This window comes from Silurus meridionalis, chromosome 13 (assembly GCF_014805685.1).
Source record: "Silurus meridionalis isolate SWU-2019-XX chromosome 13, ASM1480568v1, whole genome shotgun sequence".
Classification (NCBI taxonomy): domain Eukaryota; kingdom Metazoa; phylum Chordata; class Actinopteri; order Siluriformes; family Siluridae; genus Silurus; species Silurus meridionalis.
Window position 1 is genome coordinate 11,825,549 of NC_060896.1, and position 20,840 is coordinate 11,846,388.

The following is a 20,840-nucleotide window of genomic DNA, read 5'->3' on the forward strand; positions in this document are numbered from 1 at the left end:
CTCCATAATTTGATATCCATAATAGTGCTGAGCACATCAGAGCGCAATGATTAGTCTAATCAGCTACAGGTTTGGGTCCAGCACAGTCTCATGGCATTTTGTGAAAAAGTCACGAAATGTAATCTACTGATTTTTGTTCATAGACACGAATTTCCCTCTTTTTCCGTGTCACTGAGGATGACTTTTCTACGTTTTATATTCAGTTAGCTAGTCGCTATTATAAACCATCATCAGTGGTTAATTCTAGTCAAAATACAGTAAATATATTCTCCTAGTTAATTAAAGAGACTGTGTTAATTACAGCACACGTTATTTACAGTATAACCCTTACCCTAATCCTAATCCTATATTTTCTGCCTTATTCTCTGATAAAAAGTAAACCTATGGCATTTCTGTCAGCATTACCTATGATCCTCTGCCTCCGTTGCTATTGAGACGGAGCCAGATGGAGGCAGTCGTGCTGAGTGTCACGGAAAAAGAGGGAAATTCGGTTGCATGAACAACGAAGATTAAAGTTTGTAACTATATCACGAAATGCTCGTTCCATCCTGCTCCGTCCTCCACTTGTGAATCGCTGCCACACTAAAGTTTTTACTATCTTTCTGATAGGTCAATATCAGAAACTTTGTTTTTTTTTTCAGCTCAATGATATCCTTCACTTGCATTAAGATCTTTTGGACCACGTAGTGAGAGTTCCCATACCCAGCTACCAAATACTAATTCAACACCTTTCTTCATCTGCATTTTGATCTACTTTAGTGATAAAGCTCATTTTAAAAAGTTGTCACAGTTCAAATACTATAATAAAACTATAATATAAACCCAAATGTATCTCTGGTGCTTGTAATAGATCAAAACATTGTAACATTTTAATATGTGAAGAAAAACATTTGACATGCAAAAATACTTTAAGCATGAATAATTGGGATGATTGGATGAATGGATGGACAGACAGACAGACAGACAGACAGACAAATAGATAGATAGATAGATAGATAGATAGATAGATAGATAGATAGATAGATAGATAGATAGATAGATAGATAGATAGATAGATAGATGTGTCATTTAAGTGTCTGTGCAAAGACTCAGTGTTTTATTGAGTCCTGTGTGACTTTGGAGAGTTATGTGCAAACCAGAGTGTCAATGTGCATAGTGTACAGCGTGTAGTGCAGTGACAGTAACCTTTCACTGAAGCTGCTCCTCTGCCTGGAGATGATCCTGTGCAGTGGATGCAGTGGATGGTCTATGATTGACAGGAGTCTGCTCAGTGAAGGTCTCTTTGCCACTGATATCAGGCTGTCCATTAGCCTATAATATGCAGTTTCATATTTCTGACCCTTTTTATATCTAACAATTCTGAGGAAAAAAAAGTCAGAATTGCGAACTTTTATCACATAATTGTGAGAAATTTGTTTTATTCAAAGGCGGAAACGGGCTTTCATAGTTTTGTTTTGTTGATACCACATACGCGGAACAAAAATACACACACACACACGCACACACACACACATGGTAACGCCTACCGTGTCCCAGATTGTAGAGAGATCAGTTTTAATCACACTGTTATGACAAGTGGCTTTCCGATGTATTATACATACACGCTCTGTAGTTATTGAGCTCAAGTGAGGCATTGGGAAAAAGTGAACCTGATCTGGCAACCCTGACACCCGGTATTAAGCTTGTGATCACGCTTCCGTTACATTAGTGAGTGGTGAGTGCTTTACAGTTTTCAGTCCTAGCAATATATATATTTTATAAAACAAGAATTATAAAAATAAACCACATACTTCCTCTCCAAAGAGCACTTGTTTATCATGGTATTGCCTCTTTGTAAAGGTGAAAGTAAAACTATAATTGAACGGTGAAATCTTCAGAATGCAAACTATTCCTTTAAATCAAACCACATACAGAGTCCTTAAGTGGACTTAGTAATGGAAATAAATGAGATGGGACATAACTGGCAAAACTTTTGCAGCCTCCCGCCGTCGATTCCTTTAAAAAAAACGGTCACTTGCTTTCGGTTTGAGTTGAGGAAAGTCGGTGATTCACACACACAACTCAACAGCATGGTGCGGGTCATAGAGTTTGATTTGGAGACCGGATTCGAATTCGAAACGAATTCAAGGCATATTTTTTTTCCTCACTTAAACGATTGTCTCGAAACTTTGACACGTGCACCAGTCATTACGTATTCCACGTATTTTAAACGCAAGGGCGCGAAAGCACTCAAACGACGCGGCGCAAAGTCGAGCTCGCGCGCCGTCGTGAGACGTCCTCCTGGAAACGCAAAATACAGACAAAAATCTGTAGAGGTTCCCAGTCTTGTTCCTACTAAGAAACAAACATCAAACTTGATTAAGGGCCGTGGGCTGGAAATAAATGTTGGATTATACAAAAAAAAAAAAAATATTAAAATCAATGATTTAATCGTTAAAAAAAATAACTAAATAGACAACAAGACTCGGTAATCTAGCTAATGCAATTATATTTTCAAAGTTATAATTCGGTGAATCCTATAATACAATGTGTTTTATTTATTGTATTGTATAGTTCAATGCTTAATATAGCTACAGTATTCAGTGACCTCTAATTAGAGACATGAAGCTGGTCATTTCTGTTTGAAAATGATCCTTTTACTTTTGGTTCCTCATTGGTTCAAACAATTAAACTCTTTATTTACTCTGATTTTGCCTCTAAAGTTTGGCCACATCTTAAATAATTGTCTGTCAGTGAAAATGAGAATATTTTTCAACGAAGTTTACAAAATATTCGTAATATATTTTTTACGGCTTTCGACCGATATTGATATTTAATCGCGATTAATCGCATGATTGTCATCAGTTAACTTGTGACTAATCACCACTTAATCGCACATTTTTATCAGTTCCAAATGTATCCTAAATCAATACTTTTCAAGTTTTTAATACTCTAATCAACATAGGCATGGACAAATATGAATGCTTTACGCAAATGTATGTATTATTAAACCAGACTCAGCATGAAGACAAAATATTCTTGTAAATGTTTTAAAGTAATTATAGCATTTTAAATTACGTAAATCATCAGGACAGCAAACTGGACTTTTGCTATGTTTCTACACGGACAGTTATAATTGCCAGATTTGTGCATCATGGAGGATTTTGGTGCTTGATTTGAGATGGCGCATCAGTAAAACAAATTTGTACATACATTGTTTTATAAATATCTGTAATATATATACACATGTACATGTAATAAATGCAAACCACCCTAGTTTATTACTTTGTGAAAATATTTCAACTTTCCAAATACTTTTATACAAATTACTTAAAATAAGAAATCAACAGAATCCTTATGTTTCTCTAAATCATTTTGTTTATGTTTTTTCCTCTCTTTTTCTCTTCCTCTTTTGTTTTGTTTTGTCTGGGTATTTCTCACACTCTCCTGTGTGTGTGTGTGTGTGTGTGTGTGTGTGTGAGAGAGAGAGAGAGATTGTGTGTAATTGTGTCAATTGTGTCTTGTGATATTGAAGTAATTGAGAGGGTAAAAAATAGAGAATGCCCCCCACTTCCCCCAAAAAATTGTGAGCGAATGTTATTAAAATAGTTTCATAATTTATTTTATCGCCATATCCTATTAAGGGTTTAAAAGACACTAGTTTGTTAGTCAAAAATAGAGAGTAAATTAAAAACGTTGTGTAGGCTGTGCATCTGTATGGTATGCTGAATACTCCAAGCGGTCTAAATTGTGCACCCTTGAGAATGTATTTTCATGTATTTATAGTGTTTCATTCCTGTCATCAAAATGGAGACCATGCAAGCTGACGGCCAGTTTACTACCGAGTATAAGCTTTTGAAGATTTATCATAAAAAAAGAAAGCAAAAATCAAGAGCAACACTTGAAAACACACTCGACTATAAGGAAACATTAGTCAAAGATGCGCTGCCAAGAATTCAGGCAGCCAGTAGTCATAAATTCCAGAGTGAAAGTGTCCGGGTTACTGCCTCTGGAAAGACTGGTAAGACAGCTGACCAACCATTGAGCACAAAAGCCTACCTGAGATGATAAACACTGCTTTAATCCAATTTCAATGTTATGTCCTCAGCTGCATTTGATCAAGTGGCTGATAAACTGACTCACATTGTAGACCATGCACCTCCTGTTCAGGATCAAGTAGTAACAGACCATGGTAAGTTTGTTTACCTGTGAGTCTCCTTCCAGCTTTCCTATTCCTAAGAATGTAATGCTGTATATAAATGGACTGTTTTTTTGTGCCTATTTTATGTGATCAGATGCCGTGCAGCGGCTTGTAAGTTTATTGAAAGAATATGGGGACCTAGTGAATGAAAAGGTAAGCATCTTGACAAAATAAAATGTAAATAATTCTCACACATTTGCATGTTTTACACCTCTTTAACCTTGTTTTTTTACACAGATTGTTAACGATGAGGAACTTTTAAGCTTTCTCCAAGGCCCCTTCTCCTACAGCCTTTTTGAAAAACTGGCCTCAGCTTTCATTTACAGCATGGTGCCCCCAGGCAAGCAAAAGGAAGAAGATGATAATCAGAAAAAGATTGCTTGGACCTTTGAAATGACCAGTAGGCTAAGCACCTTGGACCTGCAGCCTATGAATAGAGTGATGGGATTCGGGGCCCAGTATGTTCATCAACATTTTGCTCCATGGATCCAGCAACATGGTGGCTGGGTAAGAGAGCTGATTCATGTACAGAAACTTATAGTTTGAACATAGAGCACAAAAACCATATTTTATATATATATATATATATATATATATATATATATATATATATATATATATATATATATATATATATATATATATACGTATATATATATATATATATATATATATATATATATATATATATATATACATATATATATATATATATATATATACGTATATATATATATATATATATATAGTTGTGTTCAAAATTATTCAACCCCAATGCTGTAAATGGTTTTAGGGAATTTAGTGTACATTTGTAATTGTATTCAGAATGAAATCCTACAAGGACTTCTTAAAGAACCATATGCAACTAAAATGACATCAATTAGTTTTGTAATACAGTAGTAAATGTTTCTTTTGTGAATTCTTCATTGACATAATTATTCAACCCCTTAAAGACTACCACTCTGAAGAACAGAGGTTCAATGAAGTGTTTTCAATCAGGTATTGAAAACACCTGTGGATATCAGGGAGCAGCAATAAAGCCTAATTAGGCAGCTTTAAAATGAATGTGATACTCAGCTCCTTCTAGACATTTACCGGTGTGGTTACAAACATGGTGAGAATGGTCCAGGAAGACAAGAGAACAGGTGATTACTCTTCACAGGAAGGGCAATGGCTATAAGAAGATTGCAAAGATGTTAAACATACCAAGAGACACCATAGGAAGCATCAGTCGCAAATTCAAGGCAAAGGGCACTGTTGAAACGCTACCTGGTCGTGGCAGAAAGAAGATGCTGACTTCGACTGCTGTGCGCTACCTGAAGCGTAGAGTGGAGAAAAGTCCCCGTGTGACTGCTGAGGAACTGAGAAAAGATTTGTCAGATGTGGGTACTGAAGTTTCTGCTCAGACAATACGGCGCACCCTGCGTAATGAAGGCCTCCATGCCAGAACTCCCAGGCGCACCCCCTTGCTGTCCCCAAAGAATAAGAAGAGTCGACTGCAGTATGCCAAAAGTCATGTGGACAAACCACAGAAGTTTTGGGATAGTGTTCTGTGGACTGATGAAACAAAATTAGAACTGTTTGGGCCCATGGATCAACGCTATGTTTGGAGGAGGAAGAACAAGGCCTATGAAGAAAAGAACACCTTGCCTACTGTGAAGCATGGCGGGGGGTCAATCATGCTTTGGGGCTGTTTTGCTTCTGCAGGTACTGGGAAGCTTCAGCGTGTGCAAGGTACCATGAATTCTCTTCAGTACCAGGAGATATTGGATGACAATGTGATGCAGTCCGTCACAAACCTGAGGCTTGGAAGACGTTGGACCTTTCAACAGGACAATGATCCCAAGCATACCTCCAAGTCCACTAGAGCATGGTTGCAGATTAAAGGCTGGAACATTTTGAAGTGGCCATCGCAGTCACCAGACTTAAATCCGATTGAGAACCTCTGGTGGGACTTAAAGAAAGCAGTTGCAGTCGCAAGCCTAAGAATGTGACTGAACTGGAGGCTTTTGCCCATGATGAATGGGCGAAGATACCCGTAGATCGCTGCAAGACACTTGTGTCAAGCTATGCTTCACGTTTAAAAGCTGTTATAACTGTAAAAGGATGTTGTACTAAGTACTAAGATTGAATGTCACTTGGGGGTTGAATAAAACTGATAATGATGTGAGCTCAGAAAAGACATTTGTGGTTATTTCATCATAAATGTTATGTTATATTTGTCTGACCAACACGTGCCTCTTTGATTTAATTGTAAGCAGGATGACTGAATGATCATAATCAATGTCAAACCGACCAAAACAATCAATTTCAGTGGGGTTGAATAATTTTGAACACAACTGTATATATATATATATATATATATATATATATATATATATATATATATATATATATATATATATATATATATATATTTTTTTTTTTTCCATGTGTCATAAGAACACTGTTATATATAAAATTATAAATGGTATTACAATAAGTCTCTTTCTATTCCCAACACAGGAAAATGCTTTTGAATCTGATGAAGATGTGCAATAAACAAAAAAGGCACTGTCACAACTACCTTATAAATAAACACCGAAATGATTTTTTTGTCATAACACGACTTTTACTGAAATGTTAATGATTTGTCTCAATGTTTTTTTGTAAGTATTACTCATGTATTATATCATATGTATAATAGTCATCTTGAGTGCATCATCCTGCACATGGTGGATTCTAGGAACACTGAGTATAAGGTAGGAACACACCCAGGGCTATATGTGCATATGTTGACATATGTTGTATGTCACTGTTACTGGAAATATGTTCAGTGTTGAAAACAGAATAAAAAACTAAGACAGATAAATAAAAGACATAAAATATATGCTTTAATAAACAAGCATCTGGTACATTTATCAACTGCGAATATAACCAGTACATCTAAGCACTATCCAGATAAAGGGACTGTAGTATTCACTCAAACATGCTGCAGTTTTATCCATTGATATTCTATACAGATAATTTATAATTATATATATTATATTATAATTTAATATGTTTTCAGTTTATTTTAGGCACAATACTATTAACATTCATCTCGGCCTGAGTAAAACAAATAAAACACACATTGATTTATGATTACTCTCATTTCAGATTTAAATAGAGGCACAGAGAGGTAACACATTTAATACTAGACTCTTTATGATAATCTTTTGGATATATTTATTTCCATTGCCATATCATTTTTCTCAGTCTAAAGCAACAAAGCAGTTCCATATGATTCTAATATAATGTACAACAGCATTTATTCTAGATTATTCCATAGACTGGGTCTGTGAAGCAGACTGCTTCTAATTGACTAGAACAAATTGGGGTATATTTCTGCCTTAGCATCTGGAATCATCAATCTCAAACTTCCTGTTTGCTCTCTCATAATGAAGTTGGACCTAGTCAGGAACTTGGGCAATTGGATTACAGAATACTATGATTAGCAAATTACAATCAGCAACCACAAATGGATGCATGCTGCCGCCTCTGTAGTACTGGCAGGCATGTACAAATGAATAAACTGACAATGAAAGCTGGAAAACGCATGAAGACACCAGACAGGAAGACCATGCTCTGCTTGACTTTGGGATCAGGTTATATTATAAAGAACACCATTAGACACTAGGAAATGCAATTGCAGCTTGGTTTTCAATACAAAGCAGAAAAAGGGTTACAACTAATTTGAGTGCTTCTAGATGCCAAGGTACTTGTTCATTTTCCCCAGTGCATCACAGACTGTAGTGAGGTCACTGCGGAGGTCATGCACCACATTCTCTATGCTCCTGGTGTCCTTCAACAGGTCAATGCTCTGGGTGTATGGGTTATAGTAGACAGAGAAGGGCCTCTTGATCGTTTTGGCAAATTCCCTGTGGAGAGGATAACCGTCGCTTCAAATCAAAAGTCATTAAATCCATTAAATCAATCAATAAATAATATTTAGAATTGTACAGATGTTTCATTAATGATATTACCTCATCTTTTCTTTGGCCTCTTCAAAACTCTCTGAGACAAAGTAAACATCTTGAAAAGTTGTGATGAGGCACTCCTGGTAGCATGTAGTTTTGGGATCAAACTGCTTCACTACAGCTTTTTCTGATAATGCATGCTGTAAATTCATGGTGGGTAGTTTAGGAAAGTCCCTCTTGTTTCATTATAATGTAAAAACAAAAATAAATGTCTGTACCCTTAACTCTCCAATTGACGAAAGCAGTCCTGCACCATAGGCTCTCAACTGGCCATCTTGTTTGCACAGGCCGAACTCAATGGTGAAGAAATAGCACTGATAAAAATGTAAACATTTAAAAAACAAAAAACATAATATATGTGCATTTAACAACACAATAAATAATACAGTACATGAGAGGAATGTATTGCTAATATGAACCTTTTACAAAACAACATAATGTAAAGGAAGAAAGTTTCTTACTTGCTGTACCTTTTATATTTCAAGCTAAACTCTCTCAATTTTATTTGATTCAATGCAAATGTGCCACCAAAGGTCAACTATGAAAGTGAAATGATGGTTAAATGCCAGTGCCAGCCCTTGTGACCTTCTTGCATTGGTATAATCTCTGCATTTTACAGAGAGCCTGCCAATCAACTAGGCAGTGTGACATTTAAAAACAAACCTACACAGTGGGGGAAAAAATTGTCTCATTTTCAGTCTCACTTACAGTAGCCAACTTTTGCACATCTTCATCTGAAGCTCCAAGAGAAGCTAGGCCAATTTCCTGTGAGAACTGAGAAAACTTGGGATCTGCTAAGAGTGGGACATGACCCAGGAGCTCATGGCAAGTGTCCCTGAGAATTAATTACATCATTATGAATTAAGTATTTGTAAAGTAAAGCAGTTACACACATTTAGATTTATGACTATGTAATCACAACTAAGTGAAAAGACAGTACTCACGGCTCTGGTGTGTAGAGTGGGTCAGTGCTGTGGCGTACATATTGGGTGCAGTTAAACACTCGATATGCCAGACCAGCCAGAAAGTCTCTAGGTGACAGGTAACCAGCCACAGGCCGCACTGTAAACCCTGACTTTTCTACAAATATTAAGGCCAAATTCTATAATCAATAAAAGGTCAGGCTGCCTTCTATCAGTTCCATCATAAGAAAAAATGGCATAAAGATTTACTTATAAAAACCACACTAATAACATTTAAGTTAAAAATAAACACAATTTGACTCAGTTTAAAAACCTAATACTTTGTTCAATAATAAATAACCATAAACTCTTCACCTGGATGCTGTTGTGGAGGTGCAGTGAACATAACAGAAAATGAGTCTTAAAATTATTATGCCTTTTCCCTTTCTGATTCTAATCTTCAACCAAATTTCAAACTATTAACTCAAATTGGATCATGTCAGCCTAAATGCATGGTCCAACAAGCTAACCTGAACAACTATGTTGTAAAAATAAACTTTTTTTAGTAGCACAATTGATTTGTTATAATCATAAATCTATTTACCTCTTAGGAAGAGAGAGACATCCTCCAGCTGGGGGATGTTGTCCTCACGATATCCACAATGTTTTGTGAGCAGTGGGAGATTTTTCAAGTACTCGCGACAGGCATGGGTGGGATAAAGTTTAGTGAGCTCCCGGAACACCACTCCCCAAGTCTTCACCTCCTCTTCTGTGTACTCAATGCGTGGAATGGGCTGGCCACTGTGAATTAGAATTTATAAACCATCATCATAGTTGTGTAATCTGTGTGTGAGAGAATGTACAAACTTTCACTAACAGTTACTAACAATTTGTAGTTCATTGCAACCTCTACAAAGTACTTCCTCCTCTGCCTATAGATGTTGTCTTTAAATCCCTGAAAAATACAATACATGAAATTGATTTGTTTTCAGTTGAAAGGGCTTAATTATTGAATCAAGACATAAAGTCATATGTCATAGTGTCTTGAAATGAGTTCACTTACAGGATGATCAGCATCCAGCTCTGAGCCATACATAAGCACTCTGTGTGAGCACTGGTCCAATTCGGAGATCTTCTGAGGAAACCAAGGGACGCCTTCAACATCTGGCAAGCCACCCAAAACACACACATAGTCCAAACAGTCTAGAATAAAGACCCAGGAGAGGCAGCAGCACTTTCACCATGGATATGTATTGAAATTATTTCAAACATTCTCTACTTACTCCTAGTATCACACATCTTGTATTTTATGTATTGTAGATATCTTTGTTTAATTGTGCTTCAAAAACATACTTGTTGTATGTCACAGACTCACCAGCCTCTACTGACCACACATTTTGCGGTGTGTTATAAGAGATAATGTTGACATGGTCTTTGAGGTGCTGCACCAGCTCGTTGAATTCCTTTTTTGTGCAGTTACACTCTGCATATATCTCCACCTCAGAGGCAACTCGCTTTGATTTACGGGATTCAATGTGGGCCAGATTGATGTGCTTTTCCTACAGAACCCACAGAAATAAAATCAAATGGAAATATTTAACTAATATTCTTTTGACGAATTCTTTGGCGCATTAAATCCTATTTCTCATCCACCACCGCCGATGGTTGCTAACCTGGAAAAGCCGAAGAGATTTCACCAGACATCCCACCTCGTTCTTCAGAGAGAAAATCACTGCTGTTTTACTGCTGTCACAAGATGAGACTGTATCCTCTTTGTCTGTTTTCTCATCTATGCGACTAAAGGATGTTCTACGAAGCTGCATAAAAGTAACAGAAAAAAAGAACAAAGGCTAATTACAATTTTACAGTATTTTACTGGACAGAAATTCAACAGATAGTGCTTTCAGGTACAATTGCTATAAAAGTTCTTAAAATTATGACTTATGTCATAAAAGTCACGTTTATCATCCATTATTTTCCCACAATTTCAATTTCAGCAATACTACATACAGTGCACTTGGTTGACACATGTACAAATTGTAGCCTTAGTAATTTCATCTTACTCCACATTATTCTTATTCTTACCATATTTCCTAGGTGCTGCTGATCAAGTGTAGCTGAATCCAGAGATAATCCCCGACGTGCCCAGTATTTGCTGGAAAACATCATCATCGATGGTTGCATCTTTGGAATTGCTTCCTTACCCCTCTTCCTCAGCAGCCCCACCGGTGACTTTGGGATCTCAGGACCTTTTTTCTGATTTTGGGGGTCCGATGGCACAGGCATTGTTTCTTGAGTATTGTTTTTGCTGTGCATTTCAGAGTGCACAGGGAGTGCCTCGGACCCCTTCTTCTTCTGTACCTGTGAAGCCATTGGATGCTGAGTGCACTGCTCTACACTGCACTCCACCTTCTCGAGCACTGCCAGAGCCCTGCTTATATAGCGTGACGAAAGACGTTGATAAGAACTCCTCTCTCCTGCTGTCTTGCGTACATTGGGAGGCTGATGCGTGGATCATAAAAAAAAGAAAAGTTATATTATGTCAGTAGTTTACTGATCATGTATTACCAGTCTTAATCTACTCATGATCTGGTGTAGTATAAAGCTCTGCACAGATCAGGTTATGTTGATCTATATCCACAGCAAAAGAACAAGGCATTAACATGATTGAAATTGATATATAAAATGCAAAAAGTGAACAATTTTATATTAGCTGTCTGACTTATAGCAATATAGTTTCTTATTTAAAGCGGATTGGATATTTATAGTAAGGTAAAATAAACAAACTAAAGCTACATAGATTTTCTGAGACTTGTACACTTGGTCAATGAGAGATAATCACCTGTCAGAGCAGAATTAGTCACCTTGTGGTTGTGTTTGCAAATGTGCACTGTTTAAAGACCACATTGAATAAATGGTGTTGGCTACACCATATAATGCAGGCGCTTTTTTAATGAAAGCAAGCTGAAAGTGAGATAAAATTACAGCTCTAAGGCAAAGCTATCAGTCGCCTCTAAGGCAATTTCCTGTATAACAGGAAATGAAAGAGCCAGTGACTTGGGAGGCGATCCTGGGTGCCTTTGTTGTGAACATTCGGTTCTGTTATGAGCCGATAAAAGATACTTTGGTTCTCTGTCAAAATTTTCCACCCACTCTTCGCCATCACATCCCGAAATGTCAGACCAAAAATTGAAACCCAGCGTCTAAAAGAGAAGCAAAATGCCACTTAGTTTGCTCTTTGTGTTTTAAGTGATTTGAATTCAAAATGCATAGCCCACGGTATTATCTTAAATAGAACACCTTTTAAATACCTTGTGCTGTGTGTCACATGACAATTTATGTAAAGACTCCTTCCAGATTATTACTACCCTACAAAAAAAGATTGCCAAAAAAAAAAAAAAAAAATGTATTAACAAATTATTTTACATTCAATCTATAAATGATTAAAACCATTAAACAACATTGTGTCAAATGTTGCCAAAATATGACTACGCATTAGTCCAAAAGAATAATTTTAATCAATATAAAAGTAATAAATCTGATTTATTAAGCACATTTAAAACAATATTTGACCAAAGCCCTGTAATGTATTAATGTGTACCCATAGTGTACCATTCATGCATATGTATTCAAAACAATGCATTGCACGCTATACTTTATATCATTTAACAATGAAGTTCAATGAAGAATGCTAATAGTGACGTTTGTTCAATGAAAAATGTTGATTATTCTTTATTATGCATGTCCCTATGCAGGACTACAGACTCAAGAATACTGATAGCATGCACATCTGCATATCATCAACAGATCTGCATCATTACAAATGGTTCACTTGACATTTTTATTAAAGAGGGTGCCAGGTCACATGAGATAAAAACATGACCCGGGTGTTACCATTGCATGTTACATATTTCTTACATATGAGTAACAAAAAAAGTCAAAAGCCACCACTATGAGGAGACCAGATTTTAATTGGTTCAATTGCTTGATTCAGAAAAAAATGGGGGCAATAAATCAGCATTTAAAATCAACAATGGAAATTCCATTTTTACATATTGAAAACTTTATACACTGAGAAGGAATGATTACTTCAATGAAAGACAATATGGTACAAGAAAATTACAAAAATAATAATTTTAGGATCACATTAGATCCCAATTTTACATTCATACATATTTTTTATTCTATTGTTTTATCCAGGGTACTTTACAATGTAACATCTGGAAGCAAATATCTACATGATACCAAACAACTGTTTATCTTACTGATATACAGGTGCTAAGAAAACATAGGAAATGTCCTATGAAATAAAGCCGACTTTACACGTGTTATGTGATGTTTCTTGTAACAGTCCATGGCCGTTAGAGTAGGCCTGGTCTTGTCTGTGTGCAGATCTTGGTGAGGTCTGAGGTGATTCAAGCACGCTGTATTCGCTGGTTTCTAAAGTAGAGCTCTCTGTGACTGTGTTCAGGCCTAGAATCTCACTCACGGAATGGGGCAAATCCTAAACATGGGGGGAATAAATCTTGAACATTAAAAAGTCTAGTACAACAATAGACTCAATGCAACAGGTGTAAAAGTAACATCAAATAGGATGCCAAACATATAATTCTGAAAGACTACTAGTCTTCCAGTGTTTGTTTTACCTTTACCTTGCAATTCTTTAACTGCATATGTATAGCCTCTGATTTGATAAGGATTTCTTCAATATCGAGTTTCATGGAGAGTTCATTTATATGCTGTTTAAAACAAAGAAGGGGAAAAAATATTTAAACATTCAACAATCCACAAAAAAGGAATAAAAGAATTTACATTATTTGCCAATATAAATTAAAGCCATCATACAACTCCCTGTGGTGTTAGTTTAAAAACAGGAGAATTATTATATACACTGTTGATTTAAACGACAGCTGGCACTGTTGTCATAAATGCTCTGGTAAGCTCAGGTTATAGAGAACTAATCTCTGGGAATTCAATGGTACTGTAGTAGAAATGATAAGCTGGGGCACTAATGTAGTAAAAAATTATTTAATCATTTTTGTTTTTGCAGGAAATGCCAACAATCTGCAAGTATTTATGAGCCTACCTTAAGAATTTCATTAAATCCATAATGTCTGTCCATTATTTTTTGTTTTTCTGAATCCATAATGGCACAGCATACCAGAAGGTGAAAATTCTGGCAAGGCAGGCCTGTCCACATCACCTGAAATAGAAAGAATGCTTCACTAACACAACTCATTTTATATATATCCCTAAAACATTATTTTAAATTATATTGCTTATATATTTGGATTGATGAAGCAGACCTCCCAGAGGCGAAGCACATCCTGGAAGTAGAGTTCCCTCTTGAAGCGAATCAGGAGCCAACGAAAACAGAAATAGAGATACCCAGAATCCTGAGCCTCTGAACAAAGAAAAAATTATTGTAAGAAAGTTAATGCAAGAGAAAAAATGTCAACATTAACATGTCGAGTGCAGCAATTTCTTCAACGCAACAGGTATAAAATGAACATTCTTGTTCCTGACAGAGGTGGAACCCAATGCACTACTAGTGTTGCCCATTCGCCTCAAATTTCAAAGTTTTCAACATGCTGAGAGGATTTTTTTGTTTCACCACAGTTATAAAGAATGATTATTTGACTAACTATATCCTATAAAGATCAAACCAAGCTTTCCAATTAACTGTCTCACTTTCAATTCCAACCACAGAATTGGTCAGATCAAAACTCTTGTTTTTCCACACCAGGCTTTTATGTGAAATCTGCAGGAGACCAGCAATTTATCAATTGATCAATCAATGCTGCCACACTACTCAGCTGATTCGATAACTGCATGTATGTGCAGGTGTTCCTAATCTGGTGAATGGTAAATGCTGCAAGAGAGATATGTTTTTTAAGCCTCAGCGTAGGACACTGTACAGGAAGCTTGTCAGTAATGCATGTAGCAATCCAAACCAGGTTATGTTAGATTAGTAAACAAGAATCATTTACCCAAGTAGTTCCAGAAGGCTAAGTCTAGAAGTCGTAGCAATGTACTAAGCTGGATCAGCTGAGTCTTCATTCCCAACATCTGCTCCTCAAAGTTCTCATGCTAAACACAAAAATAAATAAATAAATAAATAAATAAAATAAAAAACCCCAGAAACAACTTTATTCAAATACCACTGTGACTGCATTAGTCTAGATGCTCATTTTTATATTTACTACTCACACACAAGTTTTAAAAAGCAATAAGCAGAAAACAAGATATGCAATGCATATATTTGAAAAGCGCTGGTACCATTTGGTCCATGAAGGAGGCAAAGCACCAGAAGGCATCCACTTCATTCTCCATAACAAAGAGGATGGGAGAAAGCAGATCACTCATGCCTTGTACATAGCCTGCACCAAATCATATCAAACTGAGTTTAGGCATGCACAGGAAGCTATTACATATTTCATCAGACTGTCCCCCATTCCCTCACCACTCACCCAAATCAAAGTCATACATGCAGTATGTCATTAGGATGTCATGTAGCAGTATCAGCCCAGGATTGTCAAGGCCCTCATAGAACCTGTTGTTGCGGTCAGTCCTGTTTACATCTTTCTCTATGGGTTAAAAAGATATCAGACAAATTCTTCAATTTTGCATTGTTTAAAACACGCCTATTTTCTACAAGAAGTATGTATTCATTCTTATTTTAATCATTAATATTTTGTAACATCCTAGGTCAAGGTCTGGGTGGACCCAGAGCCCAATGTCAGTAACACTGAGCCCAAGGTGGGAAAATTAATTCCGGTCAGGAGGGCACTCTTTGACAGGGCATAAGGTGCACATACATTCACATACTTATTTACACCCCCAAGCAATTGAGCACATCTGAATAATTAACAAGAATTGTTGAATTCCTTATTGTCATGGAATAATTAAATACTTATTGTAACGTTGCTTTTTCTGAACAATAAGTTACATTTACTTCTTAGTGGAACAAAAACAAAACAGCATTTTTGAACACATACCAATAAGGCTTTTATAATCCCGTAACCTGGAATTTCTCTTCTCCTGTTCCTCACTCACTGATTTCCACTGCAACTTCATTCTGAAGTACTCATCCCTTCAGTTCACAGACACAGGCAAACAAAAACAGGCTTTGCTATATTAAAACCTTTCCACACGAGGAAAACTCAGAGACCGACTTGCAGACTAAACTTACGTTTTCCTTTTCTGCAGATTTTTCCTTTCTTCATGTGTACTGTCCCATGGATAATAACCAAGCAAAAACTTCCAAGCGTCTTTTCTCACAGCATGGCACAGGCCCTTAAGCAAAAAAAAAAAAAAAAGTTAAAAATGGGGAAAAAAAAGAAAAAAAAACAAACAAACAAACAAAAAAAAAAAAACGTTACGTTTAAATCATTGCCAAATGTGTGAATTAATCAATAAGAGCATCTTAATTCAGTTTTGACTTAGGTTGAAGATTTCATTATTAAAATATAATGTCAAAATCATATAAATATAAAAAGAGAGAGAGAGAGAGAGAGAGAGAGAGAGAGAGAGAGAGAGAGAGAGAGAGAGAGAGAGAGAGAGAGAGAGAGAGAGAGAGAGAGAGAGAGAACATATACATTAAATTACATGCATAATGACTTTAAAAATAGTGACTGTTAGCAGTGAAAGCAGTGAAGGTAAACATTTTAAACAGGATGTTAAAACATTTGAGAGCAGGGTTTCTATCAACCCACTGGAAATGAATGCATCAAAATAAGATGCCCAATATTACAAAATCAAAAATAACACACATTAACTGTAAAGTACCCAAATAAACACCTTTTTATCTTCACATATTAGGTAGACATAAAATATATTGCATTTACCCCTTTAAATATAAGGTGCTTTAAGTGAGGCACATTAGACACTCTTCCCTCTGAGTCTTGGTGCCTTTCCCAGTCCTCCATCATTACTGGCTCTCTTCTCTGCACCTCTGGCCTTGTGCCCAAGTCAACCTGCAACAAAAGCACACATCCAGACACATGCAGTCAGCACAAGTTTTACTGTTAGAACTGTTTAAAAGCAGATGTATACAAATCCTACTTCGGGCCACTGGGAAAAGCTGATTACATGTTGTAAGTTGCCAGTATAATAAGTAAACTATTACCAGTTGAGACTAATTATTGAATTGTCGTGGCTTTTACAATTACTTTATTTTGTTTGGATATAGTGAATATAGGCATGGCCATGTTATAAGACAGGAGTGAAACTGATGTGCAGATACTTACTCTGGTGATGACCTCGAAGCCAGGCTCCTCCTGCTGGTTGATCTCCAGGCCAGGGATCAGTTCCCCCAGAATGTCTGCCACTTCCTCAACAGGGCGCTCAGATTGGCATTCAGACTCAGTTGGCCGAAAGGCATCAAAGATGTAGTTTGTGACTTTGGAAAACCCACCCAAAGTTGTGGTGTAGGGATCCTTTTTGAACTTCTGCTGGCAGCAAATGAGTCTGATCAGTGTGACGACAGATTTCTTTTGGTGCAAATTTTTTAATTATGCACAATATCATACTTTTAAATGGTTTTCCCAAAAATAGTCTCATACCTGAACAAGGCCATAATTAGAGTCATCTAGAAGATTCTCAAAGGACTGTGAAATTGCTTTGTTATACGTGGCAACTACCAGAATGTTCTCATCATCATTACTCCTTTAAAAAAAAAAAAAAAAGCAAAAAGGCAAAAGCAAAACAATCTCAATAACAACATAAATAGTACCAAAATCTCTATAGAACAGTTAAACTTATGACATCACAGGTCATATTCCTGAATGGTATGAAAAGCCAAAGCAGAGCCCATTTCATTATGAGAGCACAGATAAGAACTTTAATAACAGCTATCTGTTTCACAGCAGCACTGCTTTGAACATGCTCGCAGCTTGATTTATTTATTCTGTTGCGATATTTAATGTAGGGTAGGAAAGGCACTCATCCACTTCTTTCATGAATCTTCAAAACCAAATGTAGAGCCTGACATCAGCCAATGCCATGCCCTGTCGTTCTCACCGCAAGACATGCTTTTTAACAGGGTTTTTGAAAGGAACTAAAATTCCCTAGCAAAAGCCTCAAAATTACCATATAAATAGTTTTGCACAGAGTACCTTACTATTTTAGAGTAGTAATCTTCAAGGGGAAATGAAAGAGAAGAAAATTCTGTTTTTGATTTTAAAGGCAAAGCTGCAGATGGCTTTTTTGCTTTTGTAATCTTTTGAATAAATAATCATGAAAAAAAACCTAGTGAAGTTTTCTGTGAAAATTTATGAATAAATGCTTTAATTAAAATTGGAGTATAATAAATGTACCGTGCAGAACATCAAAAGCAAGAGTGGTACTGCACTCTGCTGGACAGATCGTGCAATTACAGAAAAACTAAACATTAAAAGCTAAAGGAAACAATCTGAACATCATTTCATGTAAACCTGTTATAAAATCCAGACAGTACAAGAATAATCAGATCTTTTTAAAATCAAACTTTTTTTTCTTTTCTTTCACTTTCTTGTGATGACAATTGCCCAGACACATTACTTACTCGCTGAGATGCACAGATTTTCTCAAGCCATCTAGGAATCCTTGGCTGCCTCCTTGATGGAAGTGAATGGGAGGCAATGTTGTGTCATCCCTCAAGCAGAAAACCAGGTATGACCAGCCTTCATGTTTAACTGCGACAGTCCTGAGTTCACTGACATTAAAGGAGAAGGCCCACTTGTTGCGCTCATTAAAGTGGTTTGAACCACCTAAAAGAAATGAGATGAATCCTGTTAAAATGCACCATTTCAAGTGTTGAGTCTTAAATACTTGTTACTAACCATAAACCTTATAGTTCAAAGTATTTGGAAGGTTCTAGCCTAATGGTTATGGCATTCAACTTTGGCTCTGAAGGCTGTAAATTAAAATCCCAGCCACACCAAGTTGGCACTTCTAGTGGTAGTGTACAGTAGTGATAGTAAAAAACGAGTTTTCCCTCCGCCTCAGGTTATTGCCTCTACACCACCGCATATCCCAGCTGGTTTGAAACCTAGGGTCAGAGCGCAGGGTCAGCCTTGATACAGTGCCTCTGGAGCACAGAGGGTTAAGAGCCTTGTTTAAGGGCCCAGGAGTGGCTGCTTGGTGATTCCAGGGCTTGAGCCAGACCTTCCGATCAGTAACCCAGAGCGTTAACCACTGATTATTTTAATAGATATCTATGTGTTAATATCATTTTATTAGTAGATTGGTGTGCTAAGAGTAACATTACAGCCATAATAAATCATAGTACTTTGAATACTTAAGCACATTTGAAGGTAACCACTTTAGTACTTTTATTACAGTGAAAGTTTAAAGAAAGCACTTTTACTTTTTACTGGAATAATATTTTACCAACTGTACCTATACTTTAACTCAATTACATCGTTTGTGTACTTCGTTCACAAATTAATGTTTCACTGTGTAGTGTCAGTCTTACCCTCTCCATTGGTATGGACCTTTTTCTTAAAGGAGACGGTGTTAACCATGTCCCATTCAGTTTCATAGCTTAACTGCGGATCCAAAGGGCGATGAGGCCTCTGTGTCCACTCCACCACTGAGCTGGAGTCCTTCACATTGCAAAAAAAAAAAAAAAATTAATTAATTTAGTCGAATCCAAAGACACTATTTATTATACAATTATACAAAAAATATTATACAATTTTAGATTCAGCCACAGGAGCATTCATGAAGTTAAGCACTGATTTTGGCCTGGGTGCAGTCTGTGTAAGCACAAACTATACAATTATGCAATTCCAATTTTTCGGCTTGAAGATAAATATATGGGAGTGACAGTCAGTTGCCCACAAACGTCTGTCCATATAGTTTATACAGTGGAACCCACTTATCTCGACCTCGGTTAACTCGCCAACCATATTAAGTCGACGTTTTTGAAGTGGAACCGCCAAATTCTCGCTTTGTCTTAGCATTTTTTAATCGGTTATGTCGATTTTTTTATGTCGCCGAACCCTAATATCTCGAGCTCAAGGGGGGGGCGAATTTGCCACTTAACGTCAGTTATGTCAGGAATCCCCCTGCCACGCCCCCTTCGGCGGCAGCATTCCCTGAAGCACCCTGCTTCTTCTCCAGTGCGGGCGAGCTCGTCGCAGTCATGCTGATCACACACACCTGACTCTCATTTTCCATGTTCACGCTGTCTGCACCACGTTTATCCGTTGCTGCCCAGCGCTGCGCTTTCCATAGCGCGGATCCGTGGATTCTCTACACGAACTGTCTCTGCTTTCACAGAACCACGTGGCCCGTGCTCCCGGAGCACACCACTGAATATTACTGCTTCGCTACAAGTATTGGTGGATTATCTCCTGAGTATTCTTAATAAACTTTGTTTGCGTTTACTTCGGCTTCCGCCTCCTTATCCGCATTACAGGTTTTCTCGATCCGCATGACCAATCAAAGCGCGGCAACGCTGTTGTGTAAAAAAACCTCCAAAAACACGTTCATGTACATTCTCATTTAAAAACGCACATCGTGTACATAAAGAAATTTCAAGCACGTTAATATATTGCCGCCATATTGGTTTTCGTTTATCTCGATCATCGGTTATCTCGCCGCTTTTTGGCATCCCCTAGGCCGGCGACATAACCGGCTTCCACTGTATGTGGTTAGAACACGCATTTGGGCCTACACACGTTACAAATGGGAAGAAAACAGAAAGAAAACAGGGAGTGAACACATGAGCCATTACAATTTAGAAGAATAGCTCTGAAGTAACCTTGACACAGA

The 20,840-nt window shown here is 37.0% G+C and overlaps 3 protein-coding genes across 4 annotated transcripts in view; 1 reads left to right on the top strand and 2 right to left on the bottom strand.

Annotated features, from left to right (window-relative positions):
• The first annotated feature begins 1,485 nt into the window (after positions 1 to 1,485).
• Positions 1,486 to 6,804, top strand: si:ch211-218c6.8 (apoptosis facilitator Bcl-2-like protein 14). Its single transcript, XM_046864426.1, has 6 exons — positions 1,486 to 1,714; positions 3,766 to 4,000; positions 4,088 to 4,171; positions 4,275 to 4,333; positions 4,418 to 4,687; positions 6,686 to 6,804. The coding sequence occupies exons 2-6, from the start codon at positions 3,787 to 3,789 to the stop codon at positions 6,719 to 6,721; spliced, it is 663 nt and encodes a 220-aa protein (XP_046720382.1). The 5' UTR covers positions 1,486 to 1,714; positions 3,766 to 3,786; the 3' UTR covers positions 6,722 to 6,804.
• Positions 6,805 to 6,941: 137 nt separating this feature from the next.
• On the bottom strand, positions 6,942 to 12,884 carry tph2 (tryptophan hydroxylase 2 (tryptophan 5-monooxygenase)). 2 transcript variants are annotated; one of them, XM_046864424.1, is made up of 11 exons: positions 11,166 to 12,884; positions 10,754 to 10,897; positions 10,456 to 10,639; positions 10,144 to 10,244; positions 9,968 to 10,035; positions 9,685 to 9,881; positions 9,123 to 9,258; positions 8,887 to 9,013; positions 8,397 to 8,492; positions 8,185 to 8,318; positions 6,942 to 8,079 (listed from the first exon to the last, which is right to left on the bottom strand). In XM_046864424.1, exons 1-11 carry the CDS (start codon positions 11,451 to 11,453, stop codon positions 7,905 to 7,907), a joined length of 1,650 nt encoding a protein of 549 aa, XP_046720380.1. In that variant the 5' UTR covers positions 11,454 to 12,884; the 3' UTR covers positions 6,942 to 7,904. The 2 variants fall into 2 exon arrangements, with proteins under 2 accessions (XP_046720380.1, XP_046720379.1); XM_046864423.1 differs by having other exon boundaries at positions 10,144 to 10,283.
• Positions 12,885 to 13,031: 147 nt separating this feature from the next.
• Positions 13,032 to 20,840, bottom strand: part of tbc1d15 (TBC1 domain family, member 15) — a 9,537-nt gene continuing 1,728 nt past the window's right edge. The window contains exons 4-17 of the mRNA XM_046864422.1: positions 19,537 to 19,666; positions 18,625 to 18,829; positions 17,645 to 17,747; positions 17,330 to 17,530; positions 16,928 to 17,056; positions 16,273 to 16,376; positions 16,079 to 16,173; positions 15,551 to 15,667; positions 15,360 to 15,460; positions 15,071 to 15,170; positions 14,387 to 14,484; positions 14,167 to 14,283; positions 13,733 to 13,819; positions 13,032 to 13,584 (exon numbers count right to left, since the gene is read on the bottom strand). Coding sequence (XP_046720378.1) covers positions 13,381 to 13,584; positions 13,733 to 13,819; positions 14,167 to 14,283; positions 14,387 to 14,484; positions 15,071 to 15,170; positions 15,360 to 15,460; positions 15,551 to 15,667; positions 16,079 to 16,173; positions 16,273 to 16,376; positions 16,928 to 17,056; positions 17,330 to 17,530; positions 17,645 to 17,747; positions 18,625 to 18,829; positions 19,537 to 19,666 — 1,791 coding nt within the window. The 3' untranslated portion in view covers positions 13,032 to 13,380. The remainder of the gene's footprint in view (positions 13,585 to 13,732; positions 13,820 to 14,166; positions 14,284 to 14,386; positions 14,485 to 15,070; positions 15,171 to 15,359; positions 15,461 to 15,550; positions 15,668 to 16,078; positions 16,174 to 16,272; positions 16,377 to 16,927; positions 17,057 to 17,329; positions 17,531 to 17,644; positions 17,748 to 18,624; positions 18,830 to 19,536; positions 19,667 to 20,840) is intronic.

Bases quoted from the DNA above. Each gene is read 5' to 3' on its own strand.
- tph2 (XM_046864423.1), bottom strand. From the start codon at position 11,453: ATGGCTTCACAGGTACAGAAGAAGAAGGGGTCCGAGGCACTCCCTGTG. The intron at 10,898-11,165 runs GTAAGAATAAGA...ACTTTTATGCAG, and splicing joins AGCAGCACCTAGGAAATATG to CTTCGTAGAACATCCTTTAG. The intron at 8,319-8,396 runs GTACAGACATTT...ATGAATTTACAG, and splicing joins CGTCAATTGGAGAGTTAAGG to CATGCATTATCAGAAAAAGC.
- si:ch211-218c6.8 (XM_046864426.1), top strand. From the start codon at position 3,787: ATGGAGACCATGCAAGCTGACGGCCAGTTTACTACCGAGTATAAGCTT. The intron at 4,001-4,087 runs GTAAGACAGCTG...TTATGTCCTCAG, and splicing joins TACTGCCTCTGGAAAGACTG to CTGCATTTGATCAAGTGGCT. The intron at 4,172-4,274 runs GTAAGTTTGTTT...TTATGTGATCAG, and splicing joins TCAAGTAGTAACAGACCATG to ATGCCGTGCAGCGGCTTGTA.